This window comes from Tachyglossus aculeatus, chromosome 27 (genome assembly GCF_015852505.1).
Source record: "Tachyglossus aculeatus isolate mTacAcu1 chromosome 27, mTacAcu1.pri, whole genome shotgun sequence".
NCBI lineage: Eukaryota > Metazoa > Chordata > Mammalia > Monotremata > Tachyglossidae > Tachyglossus > Tachyglossus aculeatus.
This window is the reverse complement of record NC_052092.1, coordinates 6,326,556-6,338,713: the sequence shown is the minus strand read 5'-3', so window position 1 is coordinate 6,338,713 and position 12,158 is coordinate 6,326,556. Positions and strand designations below refer to the sequence as shown.

The 12,158-nt window shown below is 55.8% G+C and overlaps 1 protein-coding gene across 1 annotated transcript; it reads right to left on the bottom strand.

The window, feature by feature from the left end:
• Positions 1-248: 248 nt before the first annotated feature.
• SLC2A3 (solute carrier family 2 member 3) lies at positions 249-11,754 on the bottom strand. The gene is made up of 10 exons (XM_038767987.1): positions 11,501-11,754; positions 9,860-9,952; positions 8,800-8,960; positions 4,841-5,081; positions 4,384-4,546; positions 3,593-3,780; positions 3,153-3,257; positions 2,713-2,814; positions 2,243-2,446; positions 249-1,906 (listed from the first exon to the last, which is right to left on the bottom strand). The coding sequence occupies exons 1-10, from the start codon at positions 11,513-11,515 to the stop codon at positions 1,670-1,672; spliced, it is 1,509 nt and encodes a 502-aa protein (XP_038623915.1). The 5' UTR covers positions 11,516-11,754; the 3' UTR covers positions 249-1,669.
• Between the last annotated feature and the right edge of the window lie 404 nt (positions 11,755-12,158).

Here is a 12,158-nt window from a genome sequence, read left to right as displayed (position 1 = left end):
CCCACCATTGGTTGCTCGCCCCCGTTGGCCACCATAGGGAGCCAAAAGGCCACTCTTGACCAGCAGGCCTAGGGTGGGGGGGGGGGGGGGGACGATGCTCCCCAGGACAGGGCAGTGTTGCACACACGGGGAGCTAGTGGGCAATGTACTTAGTCTAACCCCCCCTCCGGCCTATTGCCGCAGCAGCGCCACGGATCAACAGAAAACAGGCATGTGAGGAGCACCCGATCTTGGGGGGGGGGGGGGGGGGGCGGGCTATGACCCCAGTGACACAGCACACATATCCACTGTCCCCAACGGGTAACACACGCAGACACACACACACTGCTACACACGGAGGCAAGCTGCCTATCCCTTTTCCCTGCTCCCTTCAGGGTCCCAAATTCAATAGCATGGGCAGCCGAGGCCTCTGGCTGGATTATCTCTCTCTTCCACCCCAAAACCGCCTGGCAGACCGACTGTAAACTCATCCAACCCTTAACCGTAACTGTAACCCCACCCGCCCCCCATTCAGTGCCAGCCCCGAGGGCAGGCACTGACTGGGGGGTCATGACACTTAACCTTTAATTGGAAAAATTAACCGCGGCAAGAAATTTCTAAGTAACCACTAGGAGACAATCGGGGGCGGAGCCCACCACCTTGTTCCTAGCTTGGCTCTCTAGATAAACAAAAAGAAACCAAAAATCAGGCTGGGGGTGAGGGGGCTGGGCCTCAGGCTTCTCCCTGTGGCCCCAAATTCCTCTTCCGGGAGTCCTCTGCAGCCTTCAAGTAAAACCTGCCATTGTCACCTATCTAATCAGTAAGGGAATAATTATTGAAAGAAACAGTAGATTTTGCAGATACCCTGAACCCCTACACAACCCCAACCCACAATCTTCCAATCAAGCTTTCCATTTTCCACCTAGCAGGCAGAAATGACTCTTTAAAAGTTAATATGCAAACTTCAGGGGCCACTGGGCTCCTATCAGGATGCACAGCCCCAATTGTGGGAGTCAATTAAAATCCTTCCAGCCTTATTGCATCTTCCCCGGGATTCCCTTGCACCTCGCCTCTCCCTAGCTGTCATTATTTTTGTACAATTTTTTTTACACTTAAAAAAATAAATATTTATGACATAACACCTGCAGGCAAAATAAATAAAGTCAAGTCGATGGGCTCAGCAGAATGAGGAAGGTGCTGTGCAGATTCCCCTCTTCCTCCCATCCCTCCCGGGTCTCCTCCCAGTCTGGCTGGTGGGTCCCTCCCCATCTCTTCCAAGGGCCCTAGCGGTGCCCGAGTTGGTGGGTCTGGGGCTCGGAACCCAGTCCACGCCCTCCAGAATCAACCAGTCCACCCTCTCCCCTGTGCAGAAGGTGCGGGACCCCACAAATACAATGGATAAAAAAGCTGATGAAAACGGGGCTAGTCCTGGGTTCCATCCCAGCAAGCCAGGAGGAGAAGGAAGGAGCAGGAGTTGGAAGAGCAGGGTTGGGGTCAGGCCAGTGAGGAGAGAAAGGAACAAATACAGTAGCAGCAATCAGAAAACGGTCCCAGATGTGTCCCCCAGATGTGTCCCAAGAGGTGCCACCTCCCCCTAACCCCGGAATCCCAGTTCCCACCCCGATACCCCCCAAGGCTGGGCTCGGGCTGGTATTTTTTCCACAAGGGATGGGGGGAAGGAAGTGGGGTCTTAGACGCTGGACGTGGCGTCTTTGGCTGGCTCTGTTGAGCTGTTGAGCTCCACGATGGGCCCTTTCTCCGCCAGCAGGGTAGGTGTACTGGAGCTCTCCTTGGGGGACCCCTCAAACCCCCGGGAGATGTCTTCAAAAGTTCGGCCTCGGGTCTCCGGGACTTTGAAAAAGGTGAAGATGAAGAAGATGAGGAGGAAGACAATGAAGACAACAAAGACGTAGGCTTTCAAGTACTCCTGTGCAGGGCAAAAATGGAGGTTAAGGGTCAGAAGTCATGGGTCTACCCAAGGACACACCTGACAGTGGCAGTGAGCTAGTGACCGGACCCCAGTACAGCTGGCAGAGAATCAGGGCTCACTGGGGAAGAGAGGGGCACCCACACAGTTTCCTTCAGTAGTCGTCTTCTGGGAGGTGCCTGGCTGCCCCATTCACCTTCCCCAGGGGTAGGGCCTGCCTGCAAATACTGCAGGTGGCCACATCTCATCCCGCGCTTGGTCACCCTCCTGGTCCCAGTCAAGGCTCCTCCCGGACTACTGAGATGGACCCCGCGGGGGGCCAGATTCACCACTCACCGCAGCCAAAGGGAACAGCATTCCCACCAAGAAGTTGGAGGTCCAGTTGGAGCAGCCAGCCACAGCCATGGCAGCTGGGCGGGGCCCCTGGCTGAACAGCTCGGCCACGATGAACCAGGGGATGGGCCCCGGCCCAATCTCGAAGAACGCCACGAATCCAAAGATGGCCACGATGCAAATATAGCTCATCCATGTGTTCTGACTCTGTGGACCGGCAGTAGGGGTGGATGAGGGGAGAGAGGAAGTGAGGGGATGGGGGGGGGGGGGGTGGGAGGTGGATAAAGGAAGAAAGTGGTGGGGGGACAGGAACAGCAAGGAGAATTGAGGCAGAGGTTCCTTGTGCCTGGGAGAGCACCCTTTCCCTGCTCTCACTACCCAGTCCCCTCCACCCTCCATGACCGCCTGTCCCATTTATCACCAGCCTGGATCCCCTCCAAGCCTGGCCCCAGCCCACCCCCCACGGGCCTCACCTTCAAGGACAATGCGATGGTCATGAGGAGAGCGCAGCCGGCCATACCCCCGAGCCCCACCAAATGCAGCGTCCTCCGCCCGGCCCGCTCCACCAGGAACAGCTGCAGGAGAGTGACCACCCCGGGTAAGATCTCCCACTGTACTATCGGCTTCTTCCCCACCATCCCACCTCTTGTTCCTGGCAGACATCCCATTCTTAGTCCCAGGCTCCCAGACAACTTACTGAATCTCTCCTGCCCTTTCTTTCTCCTGCCCCTCGTCCTCTCCCATGCCTTCTTTCCCTTTCCTTCCCTTCCCAAGTTCCTCTCTTGCCCCCCCACCCCACCCCACCCCACCCCACCATGTAGCCCCAAATCCAGCCACACGCTGAGGCTTGTCTCCCACTCCCTCCCCACACTGCCAACTGACCCACCCTTTGGTCACCTCCCCTGCCACTCACCGACACCACAGTGAAGACCGTATTGACCGCGCCTGCCCCAATGGTGGCGTAGATTGGCTCAGGGACGCCAGCATCGGTGAAGATCCCAGTAGAGTAGTAGAAGACCTAACCGGGAGCAGGCAGGTGGGAGACTCTGGTCAGGGCTTGCAGATGCAGGGCCCAGATCCCTGGACCCACCCCTCGGGGTGATGGCAGGGGAATTTCTTGCTCCTCGGGGGAAAGAGTGAACAGAGGGGAAGGGAGGTGGTCTCCAGTGGGCTGACTGGGGCAGCGGGATGGGCAGGGGAAGCAGGCTCGAAGCAGGTGGCCAGGGTGCCCTACAAAAGGGGGTGGTCACGAGAGACAGGATGGGGATGGCCAAGAAGGCAAGAAGAGAGGGCCCTCAGAAGTGGTCGATGGATGGGGCTGGGCTGCCTGGGGCGACGGGAGGGAGCACTGACCGCGTTGATTCCCGAGAGCTGCTGGGACAGCTGGAGAATGATGGCGATGAGGATGGGCTGCCGGTAGTTGGGTGCCCGGAACAGTTCCAGCACTGTCGCCTTCTTCTCCTGGGCCATCTTGGCACTCTCCTCCTTCATTTCCTCAATGTCCTGGCTCACGTCCTGCGTGCCCCACAGCCGCTGCAGGACTGAGTGGGGAGGGCAGAGTTAGAGGGAGTCGGTCACACGGGGCTCCCAGGGCCCCACGGCCCCCTCCCATCTGAGCTACCAAGTCAATAGAACAGACTGTGGAACCTCTATTCCCGGGCTCCTCCCTTCTGCGTCATCTAAGCACCCGGATTTGTGACCTTTGGGTATTTGACATCTGCCCCATCCTCAACTCCATAGCATTTATATTAATGTCCGACTCCCCCTCGAGACTGTATCTTCACCTGTAAAATGTGGTTTGATAGATATGTGGAACAGAGGCTGACTGAGTCTAATTTTATGGTCCAAGTACTTGGATCTGTATCCTTTAAGCAGTTGATAATCACCCCACCCTCAGTCCCAACAGCATTTAAAATAGGTTTCCCCCTCTTGTGGGCCGGGAACATGTCTCCCAACTCTGTTGCAATGTACTCTCCCAAGCATTTAGTACAGTGCTTTGTAAATAATTAAATGCTCAATAAATACCATTGACTAAGTACCAGGGAGCATCCTCCATGTCCAGCTCCTCCCCACCCTGCCCCAGCCTCCACAGGGCCCCTGGATTGCATGGGGGGCTGCGGCCACCCCCCCAGAAGCCGACTCACTCAGCTGGGCCTTGGCCTCCTCCTTCCTGTTGATGAGCAGGAAGCGTGGGCTCTCGGGGCAGAAGGGCAGGGCGGTGCACTGCAGGATGGCAGGGATGATGGTGAAGCCCAGCAGCAGCGGCCACAGCGCGTCCGTCCCCATGATGGCCTCCAAACCGAAGATCTGAGGGTCAGACAGAGAGGGAGCTCAGCCCAGCAACAACTGGGTCGGCCAAGACCGGGTGGGACATCGGCCCTGCCCGGCGGTAGGCTTCTGTTCTTTTCTTCCCCATACATACCCACAGCCAGCCCTGGGAGGTGCAGCAGGCCCTAAGCCATTGGACCCTCCCCTGACCATGGAGCAGCCAAGTCCACTGAGCTCCTCCTCTGCGGCTGCACCGGACCTTCCCCTGCCATTGCCCCACCAGTCACCCCGGGCCCGCCCCTGATCCCGTGCCCAACCCCGCCCTGAACGTGCCTGGGCCACCAGGATGCCCACAACGATGCCCAGCTGGTTGAGTGTGCCAAAGGCACCACGTAGCGAGGTGGGGGAGATCTCGCCGATGTACATGGGCACGAAGCCCGTGCAGAGTCCACAGAACAGGCCGATGATGAGGCGCCCCAGAATCAGCATTTCCACCGACTGCGCCAGCTTGGAGAAGCCCATGAAGGAGCCACCCACGACGGCCAGGATGTTCACAATCAACATGGAGTTCCGCCTGTCCCAAGGAAAAGAAGAAAGGGATGGACCCAGGAAGGGATGGAGAGAGAGGGGAGGAGTAGTCAGCACAGCCCCTCCTTCACCTGAAAGCACTCCTTACCTTAACTCCTACCATCTCCCAATCCCCCTGCCTTTGTTTTCCTTTCCCACCATCCCCTGGCAGTTCCCGTGACTCTTCTCTCCCCATCTCTCTTCTCCTTCCTCCCCATCCCCCTTCTCTCCCATCTGACACTCTTCCACTCTTCACTTCAGCAAGTGCCCAAGGTCAACTGGACCAAAGCTGAGGCTAAGGACTGGAGTCACCCTTGTTTATTGAACACCTAAAACCTTGTAGATGCCAAAATAGAACTCATTATTGGTTTTTTGTTTTGTTTTGTTTTGTTTTATGGCATTTATTAAGCGCTTACTATGTGCAGAGCACTGTTCTAAGCGCTGGGGGGATACAAGTTGATCAAGTTGTCCCACACTGGGGCTCACAGTCTTCATCCCCATTTTACAGATGAGGTAACTGAGGCTCAGAGAAGTTAAGTGACTTGCCCAAGGTCACACAGCAGTCATGTGGTGGAGCGGGATTTGAACCCATGACCTCTGACTCCAAAGCCCGTGCTCTTTCCACTGAGCCACGCTGCTTCCCTTTGATTATTCAGCTACTAAAGCCATCCTAGTCTCCTGTATTTTGAAGGGCACAGAGGGAAGATAATGAGGCCAGGAACAAGGCCATTATGGAGTCAGGACAATAGTCCAGCAGACTCAGGACTGCATCCAGTAGCAAAAACAGTACACTTGGAGGAACAGGTCATAGCTTGCCCTCCATGACCTCCACCTTCATGGCTCTGGGAATTTATGCAATGTTCCTTTTTTTTTTGATGGCATTTGTTAAGCGTTTACTATGTGAGAAGCACTGTTCTAAGCACTGGGGGGATACAAGGTGATCAGGTTGTCCCACGTGGGGCTCACAGTCTTAATCCCCATTTTACAGATGAGGGATCGGAGGCTCAGAGAAGTTAAGTAACTGGCCCAAGGTCACACAGCAGACATGTGCCGGAGCCGGGATTAGAACCCATGTCCCCTGACTCCCAAGCCCATGTTCTTTCCACTGAGCCACGCTGCTTCTCTGAGCCACACTTTGCCTAGAGTTTAAACCTCAATCAATCAATCAATGCCACTGAGTGCTTAATTTGTGTGGAGCACTGAACTAAGCACTTGAGAGAGTACAACACAGGAGTTGGTAAGCACAATACCTGTGCTTAAGGAACTTCTAGTCTAGAGGGGGAAGCAGACAATAAAATACATTACAGATGGATATGACAGGTGCTGTTGGTGTGGGGTGAATATCAAGTGCTTAAAAAGGGTACAGATCCAAGTGCAAAAGCGATGCAGAAGGGAGGGCAAATAGGGGAATTGAGGGCTTAGCCAGGGAAGGCCTCTTGGAAGCAATGTGATTTTAGAAGGGCTTTGAAAGTGGGGAGAGTGAAGGTCTGCTGGAGATGAAAGGGTAGAGTTCTAGGCCAGAGGAAGGATGCAGGCAAGAAGACGGCGGTGCGAGAGATGAGCTCTAGATACAATGAGTAAATGGGTGTTGGGAGCAGGTGTGGACTGGGCTTCAGTGGAAGATCAGCTAGCCAGGGAGCTGACTGAGTGCTTTAAAGCCTATGGTTCACTGGAGGTTTATGAGGAGTGGGAAGACATGGACTGAACAGATTTTTAGAAAACTGATCTGGGCAGCAGTTAAGTACGGATTGGAGAGGGGAGAAACAAGAGGCAAGTAGGTCAGCAAAGGAGGTTGGTGCAGCAGTCAAGGGGGTAGAAGCCAGATTGAAAGGAGATGGGGTAAACTGGAGGGAGCTGTGGGGTCAGGTTAGGGTTTTTTTCCTTAGGGGAATGGGGATACATGGGCATGTTTAAAAGCAGTGGGGAGGGAGCCATTGGCAAGAGGTGGAAGTTGGCATTCAGAGAGGGAAGGAAAGAGGGAGCAGAGACGGGGTCAGAAGTGCAGGTGAAGGGGGTAGAATTTGAAGGGGCTGAACTACAGCGTGAAGGTAGGGTCTACTACCCCCACCATCTCCAACTCCATCTCCACAATATTCATCAGCAACCCAGAGAAACATTTAGGTCCTGGGAGGTACTGATTCATAGAAGGATCAAACTCTGACCTCCTCAGCCTCCTGGGCAGAGCTGGAATTTCTACTTCTCCCTGAAGGGGGAAGGGAGATTTAACTCAATAATTAGGGCCTCCTCCAGAGAAGCCAAAATTCCCCAAGGCTGCGCCTCTCAGGTTGTTGGCCTCAACAGCTACTGGAGATGAGATTTTAGGAGAGGAGCGGGGGAAAAGAATTGCCCACTGACTCAGTAAACCCTTTTAATTCTGTCAGCTGATGGGAAGTTGGGCCAGACTGAAGACACATTTGGGGGAGAAATGGAGCGTTGCAATTGTTGATGGGAGTTATGGAAGCTTCTCAAGGCCAGTGAGACCTAAGCCACCACAGGAGAGCATGACCTAATGGAAAGAGTGAGGGCCTGTGAGTCAAGAAGATCTAGGTTCTAATCCCAACTCTGGCAACTACCTGCTGTGAGATTTTAGGCAAGTCACTTAACTTTTCTGTACCTCGGTTTCCTCATCTGTAAAATGGGGATTCAAAACTTGATTCCCTTCTACTTAGATGGTGAGCCTTATGCGGGATAGGGATTGTGTCAATTCCAATGCTTAGTGTAGTGCTTGCCCCATTGTAAGCACTTAATACCACAATTACTATGAAAGGGCAGAAGGACGGAGAGGGCAGAGAGAAAAGAGAAGGGGTACATGGAGATTGCTATACTAAGCTCCCTGAGGGAAGGAATCACCTCAATCAACTTTACTGTACTCTCCAAGGCACTTAATAAAGAGCTCTGCACAAAGTAAGGACTCAACAAATGACCCCACACTCCCTTTGCGAGGTTACTCACTCATAAATGTTGCCCTGGGGAACACCAGGGGCTAGAGGGTCAGAGACTTCAACTCTAGCATCAAATCCAAACTCTAGCTCTCAGCCCCCAGCCCTGGAAGCCCAGCCCTATAGGAGGCGAGGTCCAGGATTGAAGCAACATTGGAAAAAAAAAGAGCCAGTAGCTGTGGGGGTGCCGTCTTGCCCTTGAAGGTGGAATTCAGAGAACAACGTTGCCAATTCCCAGCCCTCTGAGACAGCACATCCGGGACCAGCGTGAAATGGCAAGGCAGGGGCAGGAGAGAGGCAAAAGTGTAAAGCTGGGACTAGTTTCAGGGTCCAGCTAGTATCTTTTAATGGAGTGTATTAAGTGCTTACTATGTGCTAAGAGCTGAGGTAAAGTCAATCAGTCAATGTTCTTTATTGAATGGTTCCTGTGGGCAGGGCACTGTACTAAACACTACGAAAGTACATTGCAACAGAGTTGATAGACATGTTTCTGGCCCACAGTGAGTTTGCAGTATAGAGGGGGAAACAGATAGTAAGTGCTGTGGGACTGAGGGTGGAGTGACTATCAAATGCTTTAAGGATACAGATCCAAGTGCATAGGCCATAAAATTAGATTTAGTCCCTGCTCCAGACAGTCTACTTAACCACATTTTACAGACGAAAATACCAAGGTCCAGAATGGTTAAGCGTTTTGTCCAGGTCGCACAGCATGCAGAGCTGGGACTAGAATCCAGGTCCCCACCACGCCCAGCCCATGTCTTGCCCAGTCTCCATTACAGCGCATACCTGCCAAAACGGTTGACGAAGAGGCCAACAGAGAAGGAACCGATCATACCCCCCACGGAGAAGATGGCCACCGACAGGGACCACAGGGAGGTGAGCAACGAGTCCGAGATGGGCTGGCCGGAGCGCTGACTCAGGGTGCCATTGAGAAAGTTCCGGATTTTCTGAAAGGAAAAATGGGGTAGAGGAGGAGGCGGTGATGAGGCTGGGCCGAGGGACAGACTGAGACTGCTCCCGGGGGTTCAGGGGCCCACCCCCTTCTGCAAATGAGGAAACTGAGTGCAGGAGAAGAGGCGGTTCAGTGTAAAGAGCACCTAGGAGACCTGAGTTCCATTCCCTGCTCCGCCACTTGCCTGCTGTGTGAACTTAAGCAAGATACTTAACTTCTCTATGTTTTGTCATTTGTAAAATGAGTATTATATACCTGTTCTCTGAGCCATGTGTGAGGCAGGTACTGGATCCAAGTCACTTTTCTTGTATCTACCCTAGCATACAGGACAGTGATTGACACATAAAAAGTGCCTAACAAATATCAATTACTATTATTGTTTGCTATTAATGAGACAGAGGAGCATCTTTCCAGAAGAATGAATGAATCCTGGACAGGGGGACCTAGGGGTTCGCCCTGGATAACTGCCCCCAGTAGCCCTGGGCTGGCAGGGGAGGGAGAGGAGGAGGAGGAGGGAGAGGGAGAGGGAAGGGAGAGGGAAGGGAAGGAGGCTGTGAGTCAGAGGATTTGGGGGGGGGCAGGAGGGGGTGGTGTGTTTGTGGTGGGGAATGTCTGGACGTCAGAAGAACTGACCAGTTTCTTCCTTCTCTGTATGTTACTCAGCAGGAACTCTCACTCACTCCTCATCCTGCCCCTCCTGCAACTCTGGCCCAGAGTTGGGGATGGGGGAATCCCCCTTCCCTGGGGCCTTGACTGTGCATAGGGAAAAGACTCTGCCAGGGACACAAAACTCTGCCCGGGACACAGGAAGGGAAGGACTGACCAAGAGGGGGTCTTCAGAGTCGCCCGTCAGACGGGCTCCCGTGGGACCCCTGACCCGCCCCCCGCCCTCACCAGCTCAGGGGCGTTGATGACTCCTGTGTTGTAGCCGAACTGGAAAGAGCTGATGGCCGCGATGCCGACGGAGAAGAGCAGGGGCCCGGTGACCTGAGGGGAGAAATTCATCGTTACCATCGTCCCTGGGTTGACCTTTGTGTGTCAGGAGAGGTTTAGGCCGGATCGGGAGGGGAGATCGGCCAACAGGCCAGGGACCAGGGGGCCTGGAGGATTGGGGGCAACGGGGGAGCCGGCCTGGGGAGCTGGGAAGTGGGAAGGCGGCTAGGAAGCGCCGATGGGGTAAACGTTGTTCTCTTGGCCCTCCAGGTCTCCGTGCCCGTGTCCGACTCTGGGAGGGGGCGGTGGGGGGAGAGGCTGCAGAAGGCGGCCCGGGCTCCCTCCTGGAGCCCCCCCCAAACAGCAGCCCCCATCCCCCCCGCCGGTCCGGGCGGATAAGCCCGGGTTCGCCCCGCCCCTGGGCCCCTTCCCGGCCCTCCCGTATCTCCCTGGGCCCGCTCCGTGCTCAGGCCCCGCGGGGGAGGGGGGTGACCTTGCCGTGCCCCCACCTCTCTCCCCCCGTCGGGCCCCCCCCCCCACTTTCGGGTTTTCCTGCGGAAAAACCGCTCTGTCCAGGAGGGGGGGCGCGCGCGCGCGCACAACTGGTCTCCGCTGCCACCGCCCCAAGCGTGCAAACCCCGCGCCCCGTCGCATAACGCTCAGCACGTCGTGCGCACAGTCCAGACATCCACGTCTCAATGGAAAGAGCCCGGGCTTTGGAGTCAGAGGTCACGGGTTCGAATCCCGGCTCCGCCAATTGTCAGCTGGGTGACTTTGGGCAAGTCACTTCACTTCTCCCCCTTTTAGACTGTGAGCCCACTGTTGGGTAGGGCCTGTCTCTAAATGTTGCCAACTTGTACTTCCCAAGCGCTTAGTACAGTGCTTTGCACACAGTAATTGCTCAATAAATACGACTGATTGATTGATTCTCTGGGCCTCAGTTCCCTCATCTGTAAAATGGGGATGAAGGCTTGTGAGCCCCCTGTGGGACAACCGGATCACCTTGTAACCTCCCCAGCGGTTAGAACAGTGCTTTGCACATAGTAAGCGCTTAATAAATGCCATTATTATTATCCCGGCCCGCGGACACGCGCAAACACAGACGTACACACACACACACACACACACACACACAGTCGGTCCACAGCTCCTCTCTTCCCTCCCTGAGCAGCGGCCGCACACCGAGCCCACACGCGTGCTCAGTCATCCACAGCCCGTCAAACCTCCCCCGGCGGCCCGGCGGGGAGAGAGGGTCCCCGGTGTCCTCCCCCGCCCCCTTCCCCGCCATTTCTGGGCCCTGACTCTGCACCGGGGGAAGATGCCGGGGCCGAGGACACAGATCCCCCCCACGAAACACAGAGAGATGGCGGAGGACACGGGGCTCCGCAGGGCAAACCCACCCGTGCCATTCATTCGTCCAATCGTATTTAATGGGCGCTTACTGTGTGCAGAGCACTGTACTTGGCGCTTGGGATGTACAAATGGGCCATGCCGCCGCGGGCCCCGGGATGGGGGTCTCTCTCAATACCGAGGCCCGTGGACGGGCAGCTGGATGAGGAGGGGGGCCGAGGGGGGCTGCCGGTCCCTCCCCCCTTCTCTTACCTTTCTGGTAGCCATCTCCCCGACCCGGTAGCCGGGGGCGGATGGCGGGAGGAGCGGTCCTTGCGAGGAAGCTGGAGCCTCGCCGCCCTCCTTCCCCTCCTGGCCGACTGTGCCCCCCGAATGTGGAGGTCGCTCCCCTCGCCCTACTCCGCTGCCGGGCGATGGTGCTTGGCACTGCCTCTGCCCCTGCCCCGGGCCGCCCGATGCTCTCGAGGATCCCGGCCCCACTCGCCTCGCCTAGGCCGGATTGTCACGATGCTTGGCTTCTGTGCGATTCCCTCCCAAGCGGCCGCTTTATATCTTCGGAAGGGGCGGGGCCGGGCAGTTTGGGGAGGACCGAGGATGGGATGAGGGAGGAGCCGGGGTCAGTCAGCCCCCCGTCCCAGAATTGATCCCGTGACCTCCGAAAAGGAGCTGGTGCCCCCGCCCCGCCCCGGCCCCCATCCGGCCCCTGGCCCCTTGGTCCGTGATGGTCAGAGCTGCGGAGACCAATGAGGCCGGGGGTATGTTGCCATCCTGTACTTCCCAAGCTCTTAGTACAGTGCTCTGCACACAGTAAGCGCTCAATAAATACGATTGATTGATTGATTGACAAGCACAACCTTCCGTCCCCAGCAACGGAGGGGGCTTTTTTTAATGGTATTTGTTAAGCGCTTAC

Coding starts and splice junctions, on each gene's coding strand:
- SLC2A3 (XM_038767987.1), bottom strand. Junction 5,082..8,799: donor TTCGTCAACCGTTTTGGCAG/GTATGCGCTGTA, acceptor TCCTTGGGACAG/GCGGAACTCCATGTTGATTG. Junction 2,447..2,712: donor CCATCGCATTGTCCTTGAAG/GTGAGGCCCGTG, acceptor GCCGGTCCACAG/AGTCAGAACACATGGATGAG.